At 45.2% G+C, this 16863-nt stretch overlaps 1 protein-coding gene across 7 annotated transcripts in view; it reads left to right on the top strand.

The window, feature by feature from the left end:
• CNOT2 (CCR4-NOT transcription complex subunit 2) overlaps positions 1–10531 on the top strand; it is a 246074-nt gene extending 235543 nt beyond the window's left edge. For all 7 annotated transcript variants that reach the window (XM_029597190.1, XM_029597192.1, XM_029597193.1 and 4 more), the window contains one exon: positions 9357–10531. In XM_029597190.1, the coding sequence (XP_029453050.1) occupies positions 9357–9443 (87 nt within the window). In that variant the 3' untranslated portion in view covers positions 9444–10531. The remainder of the gene's footprint in view (positions 1–9356) is intronic.
• Positions 10532–16863: the final 6332 nt, after the last annotated feature.

Here is a 16863-nt window from a genome sequence, read left to right as displayed (position 1 = left end):
ATGGGCCACATCAGTTGTTTGACCAGATAGCAAGTTTGGTGAAGTCTTTCTTTGCCTCTCTAACCATGGAGACTCAAAAGTCTATTCATCCTATTCTCTCCAGCATAGCTTCCATGATTGCACAACTTCGCCCATCGGAGCAAACACGTCTTCAGAGCCCCTTTTACGAGGATTTTCCTCATCTTGCTTGGCTGCAGTAAAGTCTAGCCATTCAGAAATGGGGGGTCAAAGACCTTCCCCTCTAGTAGCTGGGAGAACCCCCTAATTCTCCTTTGTCATCTTTGGGATCCTGGATAAGCGTACCCTCGCCTCCAGACTCAGAGGGTGAGTCCACAGGGATTCCTTCTAATCCTTTCCCAGATCCTCCAGAGCCTACATGTCCATTGGAGAACGTGAAATACTTGAAGTTCGTGAAAAAGATAGGGGTCCGTTCTGGGGTATAAGTGCAAACCACTAAGGACCCACAAGAAGAATCCAAGATTCTCTTCAGATTCTTCATACTTCATCAGACCTGGCCTTGCTGCCGCTTTACAAAGTTCTAGATGAGCTGCAAATGAGAATATGGGAAACTCGCATTACTTGTATCCCATCTTCCAGAAAGCTTGATCTCAAGTAAAAGGTGCAGAAGCACTACAGCTTCAGAGTTGTCCACTCCCCCACCTGTCAGTTGTTGTGTAGTCTGCACTAAAAAAGGTAAGAAGTCATGTATCTACTCAAATTCACCACCAGGAAAGGATCCCAAAATCCTAGATAATTTTGGCAACAGAGTTTTTCAGAGCTCTATGCTAACTGCTTGTATTGGTAACCAGTTCTACATCATCCAATACATACATTAGTGTGTGCATGATACCTCCACCAGCATGCTTGACAGGCAGGCAGCATTTGATTTTCACCACACAAAACATTTGTTATTGTGACCAAAATGTTCTATTTTTTTATTCATCTGTCCAAAGAACATTATTCCAGAATTCTCATGAGTCATCCCGATGCTCTTTAGTGAATTGAGGAAAGCATCAATGCTCTGTTCAGAAAGCAGTGGGTTCTTCCTAGCTGTCCTTCTATGACCACCATTCCCATTCAGTTATTTCCTTCAACTGACCGAGGGTGGTTCCTGCTATCCACAGCCATTTTTGAATGCACTAAAAGGCATAAGACACTTGCATATAGTTTACAAAGTCTTTGAGTCTGTTTCAAATACCTCAGCTGCGTCCATAGGAGCTTGGCACATGGTGTGGTTATGAGCCAGCAGCATTCAGGAAGATGTGTACAAAAATATATTGGACATCCCCTGTCTGGGGGTCAACCTGTTTAGGGATAAATTTAGAGAAACTGTTGCTCAGATCAAAGAGCAGAACGTGGCTGTACAATCCCTTTCCTGATCAGCCTTCCACTTCTGGATGTTCCTTTTTCTCATTTAAGTGACCGTCCTACCAGAGACATTCCTTCTGCTCCTTTCAGAGCTATAGTCTCCTGCCCCTCCCAGCTCACCACCAGCAGCAGCTTCCTCAGTGGCCCTGCCAACGGCAGCGCAAATATCTTAAAGCACCACAAGAGGCCCCATCAAAACAGGGGTCTAGTTTTTGATTGCTTTGACCAATGGCGCTGGTGGGGGTGGGGAAGAATCCAGTCTTTTTTGAGGGACTGGCACCTTATCATGCAAGAGCAATTGGTCCTCAAAATAGTACATTCTGGATACCAGTTGCATTTTTCCTGGTTGGGCTCCCTCATGCCCCATTGTTCAGCCTGGACCTAGTGCATTACAGCAGCTCTGACTGGAAGTGGACTCCTTCCTCCAACAGTGAGTAATAAAGCCAGTCCCAGTGCCCCAGCGGAGACCGGAGTTTTACTCCCGCTATTTTCTCATTATAAAGAGGTTGTGGGGTTGAGACCAATATTGAACTTGAGAAAGCTCAACAAACATCTGCATCAGGAAGAGTTTAAGCTGTGTGTGTGTTCTATTATTTGTGATTGATTGTGCCCTTATCCACATTGATAATTTGTTATTGGAATTTGCGGAATATAAATTTATTAAATAAAATAATTATTTCCTCAGCATAATTCTTCCCTTCATTCAGCGGGGGGAATGAATGTGTGCCTGGACCTCAAAGATGTGTACGCATACATTCTGATTCACCCTTCCCACTGGTGCACTACCTTTGCTTCATAGTGGATTCCTCCCACTAAGAGTACTGATTTCTTCCCTTTGGCTTCTCAGCAGTGGCAAGAGTTTCCATCAAGTGCCTTGTGGTGGAACAACCACCTTGACCGGGAGTTCAAGTGAATTCTGTATGTGGAAGACTAACTGGTGATAGCTAGGAAGTGATGCTGAAGTCATTGCAGAAAAAAATCCAGCTTCTTCATACTCTGGGATTCATGGTGAATTTTGAGAAATCTGTCCTGGTCCCAGTACAGGGAATAAAGTTTATCGGAGCATGGGTAGACTCTCTGAAGAAGAGGGCTATTGTTTATACAGACCATCCTTGCCTGAGCAATCCTGATGGTATTAGGCCACATGGCGGCAGCTATTTATGCGGTCCTACTAAGATGTCTCCATATTCCTCATCTACAGTGGGATCTAGGCAGCCAGTGAAACCAACTGCTTCAACCTCTGTCCTCTAAGGTTTGAATCACCAGAAATATGAAAGAGGACCTATCTTAGTGGCTGAACCCCTGGGTACTTCAAGAAGGTGCTCCACTTCAATTACTACCACCATCAGGTGGTAACTACAGATACTTCCACAATGGGATGGGGCGCACCTACTGGATCTTTTCAAACCCAGGGGATGTGGTCCCTCGAGGAAAGCGCTTCCAGATAAATCTGCTGGAGCTGAGGGCGATACACTATGCTTTCATAGCCTTCAAATATGTCTTTCAAGATAAACAGATTCTGATCCAAACAAAAAACCAGGTGGCCATGTTTTATCTCCACAAACAGGGTGGTGAACCCTTTGTTAGGAAATGGTGCGGATCTATCACTGGGTAAGCGAGTTCCAGGCTATCCTTCAAGCCACTTATTTTCCACCATTCTAGCAGATCGCCTCAGCAGAGTGTTTCGTTCACAGAGTGCTCTCTTTGGCTATCAACCGTAGATACACTATTCAGATTTCAGGGTTGATCAGCAGCTGTACTGTTCCTCAGTGGAACAGAAACAGGAAACCAGAGAGATTCTGTTCATTTCTACCCCAGTGAATTCAGGTTAGTTCAGGATGCCTTCTACTCGATTGGAGCCCAGATTTCATGTATGCTTTTCTGCTACTACCTTTGATTTCCAGAATGATCCAGAAAGTACTCCAAGACCAGGCCTGGCTGATTCTCATAGCACCTGCATGGTCCAGGAAATGTGGCATCCATATCTTGTGTAACTATCCAGCAGCCCTCATTGTTAATTCAGGATGGCGGCATTGTTCCATCCCAACCTTCAGTCACTCCATCTGACAGCTTGAAGGTTGATCATGCGGTAATCACCGAGCTTTCGTTACCCAGGGAGTTTAAGGAGATAATAGTCTCTAACAGGAAAACATCTACCAGGAGGATCTGTGGTTTCAGTGGAAGCAAATCACCCCATGGTGTCATCAAAAGGCCATAAATCCAATCTCTTGTGAACCTCCACAATTACTCATCCTCTCCCTTTGTGATCCTGCCTTGCCATGTCTTCAGTAAGAGTCCATCTGAGTGCCATAGTGGCAAATCATGTTACTGTCTGTGATAAACCCATCTCAACTCACCCATTGGTATCGATATTCATGAAAGGGTTATGGCAGATCAAACCTCTAGTCTGAAAGCCTCTGAACCCATGGGATTTGAATGTAGTACTTGTCCAATTCATGAAACCGCCTTTTGAGCCACTGGAATCTGCTTCACTCAAAATCTTGACATGGAAGGTTCTCAAGGAAAGCCAGGAAACTTCAAATGCTGGTACACTATTCTCCGTATATACAGTTTTTCCATGACAGAGTGGAACTCTGTACTCCTGAAGTGTCTGCTGAAGGTTGTCTCAGCCTTTCATATTAATCAGCCCATCATGTTGCTGACCTTCTTTCCGAGACCACATGTGTATGAGGGGGAGAAATCTCTTCACACGCTGAATTTCATGAGCTTTAGCTTGCTATAAGAAAAAGACTCAGCTGCATTATCAGGCTTACCAGTTCTTTATTTCTTATGATGCTAATAGACTTGGCGTGGCCGTCGCCAAACATACATCATCCAGCAGACTGTATTCATCATTGCTCTCACAGGCTTACAAATCACATATTCTGTTAAAACTCATCAAGTGAGAGCTATGGCCTTCTTCAATTTCCCATCTTTGTGAGGTCCCTCTTGAGGACATCTGCAAAGTTGCAACATGGTCATCCGTACACACCTTTATGTCCCACTACTGTCTGGACAATTTCTCAAAGGAGGACAGTAAATTTGGTGAAGCAGTTTGAGAAGTCTCATCTCTACATAGTCAACTCTTCATGAAAGAGCCCAGGTTGCTTAAAGTAACCGCTCCACTGCAACCCTTAGCTTGGGAGTTCCTACGTGTTATGGCTAATTCAGCCCTGCTTATAGATGGAAAAAGCAAGTTTGCTTACCATAAATGGTGTTTTTCATAGATATTGGGCTGAATTAGCCATATTAATTACTCACCCACCTCCCCAGAGGGTTGACTGTGTCTTTATTAGCTTTGATGCTGATTGAGGAGGCTCACGAGGCAACACCCCTGAGGGAACTCCCATGCATGCTCAGTAGAGCCTAAAGCTCTACTATCTAAAAGAGATGGGTCTGTTTGGTGCTGCTGGATGAAATCACCCACATATGGGTAATTCATCCTGTTATGTATGGAAAACTGTTTTTGGTAAGCAAACTTGCTTTCCTGGTAGGGGCCTTTGAAGTAAGCAGAGTGTTTTTCAGGACAAGTCTGAACAGTGTATAAAGGAAAGAATAGTTTTTCTCCATATACCATGTAAAATATCTTCCACTTTCCATTGTGCCAACTCTCGAGGAATGATTAGCATTGCTAGAAGACAACTTAGGTTTTACTGCAAATAGGAAATAACTTGTGAGTTAGTGCAGAATATAGCATAACAGTTCGTTCAGACGTGGCTCACCTGGCTCTGTGTGCTTTGTACATCGGTGTTGAGGTAGGGTGTGCTTCCTGCTCACTTGCAGCAGCCTGCTGGAGCCACAAGGTACCTGCGCTTTGATCATTCCAGTGCTGCAGCAGCAGATCACTGAAAAGTTGCAGACTTCGAAGTGCTTTTCAAAATTACACAGTGGTTTATTTTTAGCACTTTTTTCTTTAAAAAAAAAAGCTTATATGTTTGCTTTGTCTGACAGTCTGTGTGCACATTATCTCCCTACCCATTCAACCTACAGCTATCAAATTTTCAGATTAGGTATATCGATATAAAAACTAGAAACCCAAGTAATGTTCCTTAAAATGTATGGATCTAGCCAAAAGTGGGGGAAAGGAATTGTTTCCCATTCAATATATGAATAAACACCAAAAAAACTGTATGGATCTGTCTATGTGTACGTTATCTACTGAATCAGTCAACCTTCACCAAACAAATTATCTGGATAGGTACATGGATATCAAAACTAGAGACTGAAATAATGTCTCATAAAACTTAGGGAGCTTACCAAAAATGGGATCGCACAGACTTTTTTCCCAGTAAATGTAGGGATCTGCCTGTGCATCTGCTACCTTCCCAACCACTTCAGCAACCAAAGTTTCTGTACAGGTAGATGGATATAGACACCAAAATATCATTTTCCCATAAAACTTATAGATCTAGCCCCAAATTGAAAAAAGCGCTCATGAATTGCCCTGCAGTTCTTTTCTTACTTGTTGTCTGATCTGTCCAGTGGGAGGTTAAAACAGAAATGATGACCTTAGGTGTAAGGTTTGCTACACTCTGCCCTATCTGCTTTGCCTTGGCTCCTCCCACCAAGGACATGACATAGAGTTCTCCATCCTTACATTACTTGCAATGGGAGGTAGGGAGCTTGTGTCCTCATTGGCCACCTCGCTGAATTCTGTTCCCTGGCATTTTTGAAGGTTTTTTTCAGATTTCAATAATTTTTGTATCCACCTCCGGGGGTGAGCATTTTCTGTTCTTAAATCCCTGGTGGGGCATCAGCTCTTCACACCAGGATAACATCTACAAGGAAATTCCCTCCTAAATGATGCAGTGCTTCCGATATCGCCAGGGTTGCCCAGATTTAAACTGAGACCGGGTTTATAGGAAATGTTAACATTGTCAGAAGAAGATAACGAAAACAAAGCAATTACTTTGAAAGCTGCTCTGTTTGTTTGTTTCTTTATATATATATATATATTTTTTTTATTTTTTTTTACCAGCATGGGTTCCTGGTTTATTTTTAAAGAGAACTGCTGTGCACTTTTCCCATTAAGAAAGCCTCCCCTCCCTATAACATTCATTTTGGGACTTTGAGTAGGTCACTAGACATGTGGTGCTGAAACAGCCTTCTTTTGAGCTGTGACCGTGCTAGGCAAATTGATTTTTGTACAGCGCTAACTTAAAGGAAAGGAAATTGTCTTCCTTTCTACACCTGCTTGTCTCTGCTGGCTTTCAGTGATGTGCTGGCGCATGAATTGAAAAGCAATTTGAAAGACAACTTAAGTGTTTTTGGTTCTCGTTTGAACTATTCATAGTACCTGATAACACACCCACGTTGGGTGAGAGCCTTTCTGAAGTACCTACCAGTGAAACAACTCTTTAAAAGCCTCCTCGTGCTGCCAGTTTGTTCAGCTGTGGAAGACCCCAGTCCAAGATAGCAACATTGATGTGTCCTTGGGGAGGGACAGTATGGTACGGAATATACAGAGATATGAATTACAGGGCCATCAAAAGCAATTCTGTAACAGACGCAATAGAATAAAACTTGAGACAACTTCCTAGATTGCTAAAACTTCTTATAAAACAGAGGAATACATTGCCATGTGCAATTAAACAGTACATAACTTTCATTGAATATCCAAATTAGGTTTGACTTCAGATGTACCTTAAATAACAGGCTAATAAAAGGAAATGAATCAAAAATTGAATTGGAAGTGAGACAGCTTCCTAGACTCGGAAATCGGATTAAATGCTTTTCCCGTATTTGCAGACCATGTTAAAGAGCCAAGGAACATTGATTAATGAAACGATTGCTTCAGATTTTACCTTAAGCAGCACATGAGGAAATAGTTGTTTCAGATCTTATTTAGATGCTCTTTATTTTTCATGTTTAAGGGGGAAATTCCAACCAGGGTTACTTTCTGAAATATTTGGAATCAGAATTTCTTACAGAAGGATACTTTTTAAATTTGGAGAGGCTTTTGGTCCTAGGAGCCTCATTACCCATTTTGAACGTAGAAGAGTGCAAATACCATGGGAGGGTTGAACAGCTTTGAAGGTGTCATCCTTTGTTCTTCACTGCTAGCCGAGGGGCCGATGCAGTAAGAAGTGCACTGAAAGCAGGCGCTCGTATTGAGTCGCTCGTGCAGTCACATCCCCGAGCGCCCGATGCAGTATTTAAATGAGGGGCTGCGTAAAAAAGGGTGCACTAGAGGAGAATTGGGTATCCGCAGCGCTCAATTGCACCGGGCGCCCACAATTGCAACGGGCGCTCAGTGCGTGCAGGCATTTTTATCCCACTTCCTCAGGCCAGTTTTTTGTTTGTTATTTGGCTGACGTTGCTGAAGTGTCTTGTATTAAGCGCCCCTTGCTATAGGTGTCTAAATTGCGTGGCCATAAGAAAATTGTCTTTTCTCTTTTTTAATCAAGCCAAGAAACATGTTTTCTCCATCACAGGAGTAAATAAAGTGTCACAATGATACTAAGTAGGAAGACACTCATTGTAACACAGAGGACCGTATTTTATTTTATTTTATTTATTTATTTTATTTTCCCATGAAACCTGGACTCGTGGATTGACTTAACGCCACCTCCGGGGCTGGAGTTAAATTTGCCACGTTAAAAAGTGTGCATTGGGCGCCCAGCGATTTTCTGCACCAGGGGGTAATAGCTAATAGCCTTCTCTACATGGAGTTTACATGTGATGGGTGCTGTTGTCTATGCATTTGTTTGGGTGCACATTTTGGACGTGCTGGTCTCCTTATTGCATTGGGTGCTAGTCTGGCGCATCCAAAACGCAAATAAACCTATGCGCTATCCTAGGGCGCACTTTATTGCATCGGCCCCTGTGTCTATATGGAGTTTTTTTTACCTGCTTAGTAAAGCATTATTGCTGTTTTGGGGGGGGGGGATGCGGATAGAGAGGAACAAGTCACTGTTCAGCTAGGAGAGTCAGGATGGCTATAACATTGCTCTGTGTTGCTTCAAAGGTGAAAATGTAAAGACTGCAAATTAAATAAAATCTTTGACTTATTGGAAGTAAACATTTTTTTTTTACTTAATGTAAACCTGTGAGGTAAGTAGTCAGTTGTATATTGGTGAATAAAGATCTGCTTTCTTCCCTATGTTTGGTAAGCCCTACCTATTATCTCACACATTAATTACAGCAGACATTGTATCTGTGGATTTTCTTTTTCTGAAGCTTCTCAGCTAGGAGTTACGACAAACATATTCTGCACCTCAGTTTTAATGAGAAATAATGACCTGCTTGTAAAGGGAAACCTTTTACTTGGTTCCACATGTAGGGCCCCAGTTCAGTAAAAACGCTGGTGGATTTACGCAGCCGCCACACTACGTAAGCCAATGGATCAAGGCTCTGGAATTGCTGTGTGATTCAGCAAGGATTGTTCGGTAAATTTTTCAGTATGGGGAATGGTATGTAACCGAGCAAAGAAGCCAAGAGAAATTGGAGGTTGGGAAAGGCGAGCTAATTCAAATATAGCATGGTTGCTGCAGAATAATGAGCACGGAGCGTTAATTCCCTGAAACTAGCAGGCTGAAGCATCCTGGAGGGTTTTCTCTGCGAGAACCAACCGAGTTACTCTCCAGGATAGCCTTTTTTTCGGGAGGGGCGTCGTCTACTAGTGGAATGGACTCCATACCCTTGATTGCCTTTTTTTTTTTTCATAACTATTACTGCTGTTTATTTCCTATGCTGGTAGTTATGGTCCCAGCCCCAGGCCCTGACGGTCCTTTCTGGTCATCCTGGGGGGCTTCCTCCAAACCGTAGAGTTACCTAGCTCTCGCACCTTTGAACGAGCAGCAGAAGTAAATGCCACTGTCCTCTCAAACTTATTCATTAGAACATGTCTTAACATCCAGAACTGGCAAAACAGTAAAAAGAAGCACAGCCTTGAACGCTCAATGCATCTTTAGAGAAAAATACGTAACCCGAAAAAAAAAAAAAAGATCAGCAGTGGATAAAACTGTTCCTTTTCTTTCCTGGTGTAGGAGTTCCATCTGGAATATGACAAGCTAGAAGAAAGACCTCATCTGCCATCAACTTTCAACTACAACCCTGCTCAGCAAGCTTTCTGAAGGACTTCCCTGTTCATGGGGTATGGCTGTCTCAGCACAAACTTACCAGAACTGATGTGGCTCAGGCATCCTGGTTTTAATTCCTTGAGGATCTGGCAATTGTCTCATGCAAAGGGGATCACCATTTGAGGTCCTGCCTTACTAATTATGTGCTGCCCAACACCTATAATTGTAACTCGTTCTCCTTAGTTTGAGCAGGGTCTGAATTTTTTTTTTTTTTTTGTTTCATCTTGCTTTTTTTTTTTTTTCTTTTTTTCTTTTGCTAGCAGACAGACCTGGGTCTGCAAACACAAAACAAGTACACTGACAAAAGTTGACCACAGAGTTTCCAAAATGTAAAAAAAAAAAAGAGAAATGAGAAATAAAGTTTGCATTGTTCATTGTAGCACTATTGGTAACACCCCCCGTTCTGCCCCCTCAAAACTGTTTGTGCATTTTTATGTGAAGATCCTTCTCGTATTTCATTTGGAAAGATGAGCAAGGTCTGCTTCCTTCCTTTTACTTCCCCCCTTCAGTTTTTTCAAAGGCCGTTTTTGCCGAGCTTATTTCAAGAATAAGAATATTTGACTGTTTAGGAGAAAGATATTGCCACAACCTCTGGATGGTTTCTAGAGTTGTGCGTTACTGAGCTTCATCTTTCCAGAATGAGCAAAACACTGTCCAGTCTTTGTTACGATTTTGTAATAAATGTGTACATTTTTTTTAAATTTTTGGACATCACATGAATAAAGGTATGTATGTACGAATGTGTATATATTATATATATGACATCTATTTTGGAAAATGTTTGCCCTGCTGTACCTCATTTTTAGGAGGTGTGCATGGATGCAATATATGAAAACGGGACATTCTGGAACTGCTGGTCAGGGGACTCCTTTGTCGCCCTGTGCACTAAAGGGCCAGATTTCAGCAGCCAAGGACATCCATACCCAAGTGAACGTGATGGGACTTAAAAAGCAGTGAACTGAGACAATTCACTCTGGCTGTTTGAACAGCAGCGTTTCATAGGAAGAAAAAAAATCAATCTTGTATTTTCTGACCACATAAAGGCTTCTTCTCTTTGTAATAAAGTAGAAAAGCTATCCTCACTGCAGTGTTGACTTTGATTTCAGAATGAGCATGGTTTGGGCATCATAAGTGGGGAGAGTGCAAAACACCAGTTAGTGGTTGGGCCATAAAAAAATACATTTTGATGCATGGAAGAGAGAGTGAAAAGCATATAAATGAATCTGCATGTACACTTTTACAGAGCGGTGTTTGAAGGCTATAAATGGGGATTTATTTTAAAATTGTTTTGTTTTTGTCTAAACTTTTAAAAACCCCATGAAATTGGATCCCAGTTTGTGGCCAGAGCACCTGTTTACTTTGGTTTTACATACAAGAGGCTCATACTCCAAGGGCTAGTAAATGGGTATTTAGAGTTGCTCTGTAACACCATGAGCAGCCTTGGTATTTTTGTTTTCAAAAGGACGCCATACAGATTTGGTTAAATAAATATATCAGTCTTGCAAATGATGAGTCCCAATGCAGTGGGGGGGGGGGAACAGAACTGTACAAAGGTGAATTTTATATAGTTAACATTTCTAGCACACGTAGTGGGGACAATATTTAAACCGTCCACACTGGCACAAAGATTGCACAATGTGTTTTAACCGCAAGCACTGCACAAAATTTGAAAGCGAAAGCCCATACCACGCTGTGTCTTTCAAACTTGCCACTGGCATGGATCGTCTACGCCCGCTTTCTCTGCTGGCAGAAGTTGGCTGGAAAGGTAATGCACGAAGATTGGAAAAGGGCCATTTCCGTGTGCATTACCCCTTCTTCTAGGAGAAGCAGGATGGTAGTCCACATTAGATGGGTGATATCATCAGATGAAGCTCCAGCATGGAAAACTTTTGTCAAAGTTTCTAGAACTTTGACTGGCACACTGATCATGCTCAGCATGCCACTATTCACGCATCCATATGATGTCCCCCTTCAGTCTCTTTTTTCCACAGTGATGATTGCCTCGTGGTTTTTGGAGCTCTTCTACAAGTATATTTCGTGCTTAAAAACAGCATTTTTTTGCCCATCCTACATTGTGTCCCCCTTCTCTGGTCGGTGCTTTTCCCAGCACAGTAGGTATTTTTACTACCTTTACCTTCTTGCCAGTCGATTCCTGGAATGTCGCTGCCAGGTGGCTGCTGGCCATCAACCAATCGTCGGCTTACTTTTATGGCATCGTCCAGTTTTCGTTGGTACCACCAGTGCCCGTGGACCATGTCCATCATGGATCCACATGAGGTCTGCATCTTCTGCCTGGGGGCATCGCACGACGTCCAAGGGTCTCAGCTGTGCAATCAGATGACCCCCAAAAGCAGTCATGCTCGGCTTGATAAAATGGAGAAACCTTTTGGGCCAAAGAAGTCTACTCTGTTTACGCTGGCTTCGGAGTCTCCGACGCCTGGGGGTCGAGGGGGGACCGATGGATACTCTGCCCCTTTCCATGCCCCTGGTGAATTCTTCCAAAGAGCGAGGAGCCAGTGATCGACCCTTGCTGATTTTGGTGCTCTCCAAGACTTCAGGATCCACAGCTTCCTCAGTGCCGGGAAGGACCGGACTGAGCACCATGGGAAGTCCCGCAAGAATTGACACCGGTCGCCATCAGCACATGGTTCTGGTGCAGCACAGGCAGTAGCCATGCCGCTACTGAAGAGATCCCCCTGTGAGGAGGCCCCATCCTCTGACAGGCCCGGGAGTCCCTGGCATTCCCCACCTTTAGCGATGCCAGGCAAAGAGCCTCCTCGGGGTTCCGTGGAGGCTCCAGTGATGCCTCGTCCCCCTCCATCAGTCCTGTCTTCACCGGATTTCCAAGAGGAGTTGGACTGCAGAGTGTGGTGCTCCAAACCCCGCGGGACTTCGAATCACCACTGGTGATGGCCCCCATCTCGGTGCCGGAGCCTGCACCATCTCTCTTGGCGACCCTGCTCGAGCGACTGGACATCCTACTCTGTGACCTTCCAAAGCAACAGGTGTCTAGGGACACTTCGGTTCCCCAGTGGCCATTGATTCCCTCCTCTGCACAGATTCCCATCACCGGGTCCTCTGAGGAGGATGACGCAGCGGCTGTCGATGCCGTCGGGTCCTTTGGTCCCGAGGTCTCAGTTCCCGGAGCCGGTGGCCGGGACATTAGGTCTCTCACGGCCATTGGTGCCATTGCTGCTGATAGGGCCCCCGGTACCCTCTGTGCCCAGGCCTCTCCCCAAGCAGGTGCCCTGGGGACCTTAGCGAGGAAAAAGGCTCTTTTGACCCTTGGGGAGATGACTCCTCCGAGCCCTCCTCTGAAGGCTCTGGTGATCTCCTCTCAGAGCCCTCATCGCCAAAGGAAAGGCATCTATCTCCTCTGGAGGACCTCTCCTTTGTGGGATTTGTTCAGGTCATGGCTGAAGCCATCCCCTTCCAACTCCTCACGGAGGAAGATGCCTGCCCTAAGATGCTGGAAGTGCTCCAGTTCGTCGATACCTCAAAGGAGATAGTGGCAGTTCCGGTCCACAACATCTTCAAGGAGCTTCTTCTTAGGATGTGGGAGCACCTGATATTGATTCCTCCTGTGAATAGGAACATAAGATATGCCATACTGGGTCAGACCAAGGGTCCATCAAGCCCAGTATCCTGATTTCAACAATGACCAATCCAAGTCACAAGTATCTGGCAAGTACCCAAACATTAGATAGATCACAAGCTACTATTGCTTATTAATTACTGACATAGCAGTTTATAGATTTATCCTCTAGGAACTTATCTAAACCTTTTTTAAATCCAGTTACACTAACTGCTGTAACCACATCCTCTGGCAATGAATTCTAGAGCTTAATAATGCTCTGAGTGAAAAAGAATTGTCTTCGATTTGTTTTAAATGAGCTACTTTCTAACTTCATGGAATGCCCCCTGGTCCTTCTATTATCTGAGAACATAAATAACTGATTTACATTAACTTTTTCAAGTTCTTTCATGATTTTGTAGACTTCTATCATACCCCCCCCCCCCCCCCCTCAGTCGTCTCTTCTCCAAACTGAACAGCCCTAACTTCTTTAGCTTTTCGTCATAGAGCAGCCATTCCATTACCCTTATCATTTTGGTCGCCCTTCTCTGCACTTCCTCCAGTGCAGCTATATCCTTTTTGAGATGCGGTGACCAGAACTGCACACAGTATTCAAGGTGCAGTCTCGCCATGGATTGATACAGAGGCATTATGACATCCTCTGTTTTATTTTCCATTCCCTTCTTAATAATTTCTAACATTCTGTTTGCATTTTTGTTCACCACACAGGGCTGACTATTTCAATGTGTTATCCACTATGACACCTAGATCTCTTTCCTGGGTGGTAACTCCTAAGATAGAACCTATTGTGCAAATACAGCAAGGGTTTTTTTTTTTTCCCTATATGCATCACCTTGCACTTGTCCACATTAAATTTCATCTGCCATTTGGAAGCCCAATCTTCCAGTCTCGCAAGATCCTCCTGCAATTCATCACAATCCACTTGAGATATAACTACTCTGCATAATTTTGTCATCCGCAAATTTGATCACCTCACTCATTGTACCCCTTTCCACCTATTTGGTACAGCAAGCCTTAGGGTTCAAACAGTGTCACCTTCCTCACCAGTCGCTGGTAGTGGAGTCAGCTGTTAAAAAGGCCAAGTTATCCCGCACCCATGCCTCCGCCCCTTCGGGCCGGGAACACAGGGAGCTGGATGCCTTGGCTAGGAAAGTCTTTCAGGGCGCTATGTTCATCGCCCGTATCACCTCCTATCAGTTATATATGACCCAGTACAATTGGAACCTGTGGAAACAAGTGCAAAAACTTGCCGAACGCCTGCCGCAGGAGCAACTGGAGTCGTTCTCTGCAGTTGTTCAACAGGGTCTAGAAGCTGGAAAGCATGAGGTGACATGCACCTACGATGTTTTCGAAACAGCAGCCAGGGTGGCCACAGTGAGGGTCGGCGACCATAGGATGGCCTGGCTCTGCGCCTTGGACCTTCATCCAGAGATACAGGAGAAGTTGGCAGACCTCCCCTGTACAGGAGAGAATCTCTTCGGGGATAAGGACAGGAATGCGGTAGCTCAATTGAAAGATCACTATGAAACCCTTCAACAGCTGTCAGCTAGTGCTTTCGATCCACTGACCTCTGCCAGGAAATCCTCCCAGACAAGTTCCAGGAAGTCCTTTTATAGGCAGAGAAAATATTACCCTCCTGCTTCCCAGGCTTGTACATCCCATGTTGGGTCCAGGGGTCACCCTAGTCTGCAGCGAACCCCCAATACCCATTCAGCTCCCCAGCAAACCCTGGATACGGGTTTTTGACTGGAGGTGAAGGAGCACGGGTCAACCGGCCATAGCCCTGGCGCACGATCCCTCAGTAGGTGGCAGGCTTCTTTCTTTCACCCATTGCTGGCCGCTCATCACATCTGACCAGTGGGTGCTCATCGTCGTTTGCCAAGGGTATCATCTGAATTTCAGAGAAGTTCCAGAGGATTATCCCCCAAGTCCATCGTGGGGTTCTTCTGCCCCGCAGGAAATATTTTTGACAGAACTTTCCACTCTCCTGACGGCAGGAATGGTAGAACCCGTTCTCAGTCAGCAAGGCCGAGGGTTCTATTTTGAGGTATTTCCTGATACCAAAGAGAACTGGGGGCTTATGTCCCATTCTCGACCTCAGTGCCTTGAACAAATTCTTTCAAAGGCAAAAGTTCAAAATGTCTCTCTGGGCACTCTGATCCCACTCCTCAGAAAAGGAGATTGGCTCTGCTCCCTCAATCTCAAGGAGGCTTATACCTATATTGCGATCTTCCCAAATCACAGAAAGTTTCTCTACTTTGTGGTTGGACAATTTCTCTACCAGTACCAAGTACTGCCATTTGGCTTGGCCTCAGCCCCTCGGGTGTTCACCAAGTGCCTGATAGTGGTGGCAGCACACCTCAGGTGTCAAGGGGTACATGTGTTCCCTTATCTAGATGACTGGTTGGTCAAGAGTGCCTCCCGCGAGGGGCGATGATAGCTTTGACCCTTACCATATAGATGCTGCAATCTCTAGGGTTTGTTATCAACTACCCAAAGATCCACCACTGCCCGTCCCTCCCAGCTGGATTTTATAGTAGCCAGACGTACATGACTCAGGCAAAGGCATTCTTGCCCCGCAATCGGGCTCTTGCCCTGTCCTCGCTGGCAACCTTGGTGTGCAGCAGTCAGCAAGTAATTGCCCATCTGCTGCTTTGTTTCCTGAGCCACTGGCAGCCTCTGTCCATGTCACCCCATTTGCCCACCTCTGCATGCACAGGGCACAGTGGACACTGTGGTTGCAATGGCAACAGGCATACCAGGACCTCGGAGCCTGAGTCTCCATCACACAGCCTCTGAGGATCTCCCTGTCCTGGTGGGAGAATCTTTCCAATCTGGAGCAGGGGATTCCCTTTCAAGCTGCCCCGCCTCAAATGATTCTTACCACTGATGCTTCCCCCCATGGTTGCGGAGCCCATATAGATGGCCTCCACACTCAGGGTCGCTAGATGGCTCAGGAAGCTCTGCATCAGATAAACTTCCTGGAGCTTCGAGCGATTTGCTACACTCTTTGGGCATTTCAAGATAGTTTGTCCTGCAAAGTAGCCCTGATTCGGACAGTCAATCAGGTGGCAATGTGGTACATCAACAAGCGGCGGGCACAGGATCATACCTCTGTCAAGAGGCGGTGCAGATCTGGTTGTGGGCTCTGTTGCAGGGCATATCCCTGCGAGCGACGTACTTGGCTGGAACGATGAACATGCTGGCCGACCTCCTGAGCCGCTCTTTTCAGCCGCACAAATGGTGATTGAACCCAGCGGTGGCAGCCCATATTTTCCACTTATGGGGAATTCCTGATGTGGATCTCTTTGCCTCACCATACAACCGCAAGGTGAGCAATTTCTGCTCCCTCTTCAGATCGTACGGATGCCCAGCCTTCTATACGCATTCCCTCCTGTTCCGCTGCTCATGAGACTCTTCTGAAGCTCCAGCAGGACCGGGGGACCATGATCCTGGTGGCCCCATACTGGCCCAGACAAGTCTAGTACCCTCTCCTTGGGACCTGTCAATCAGAGATCCCATCAGTGTAAGGACTATGCCTGATCTGATAACGCAGGATCTGAACCTCAAGGCACTAGCCCTGACGGCCTGGATTTTGAGCGCCTAGTCCTCAAGTTCCTGGATTTGTCTGACAATGTGTCTCAAGTGCTGGTAGCTTCCAGGAAACCTTCCACCAGGAAGTCATACGGTTTGAAGTGGAAGAGGTTCTCCATCTGGTGCAAGGGGGGGGGGGGGGTGCTTGGATCCATTCACTTGTCCCGTTCCAAGGTTTCTAGCTATTTGTGGCACTTCTCCGAGACTGGGCTCAAAACCACCTCG

This window comes from Rhinatrema bivittatum, chromosome 4, assembly GCF_901001135.1.
Source record: "Rhinatrema bivittatum chromosome 4, aRhiBiv1.1, whole genome shotgun sequence".
NCBI classification, from domain to species: Eukaryota; Metazoa; Chordata; class Amphibia; order Gymnophiona; family Rhinatrematidae; genus Rhinatrema; species Rhinatrema bivittatum.
Note: the sequence above shows the minus strand (reverse complement) of the source record. Positions and strands in the feature narration are given on the sequence as shown.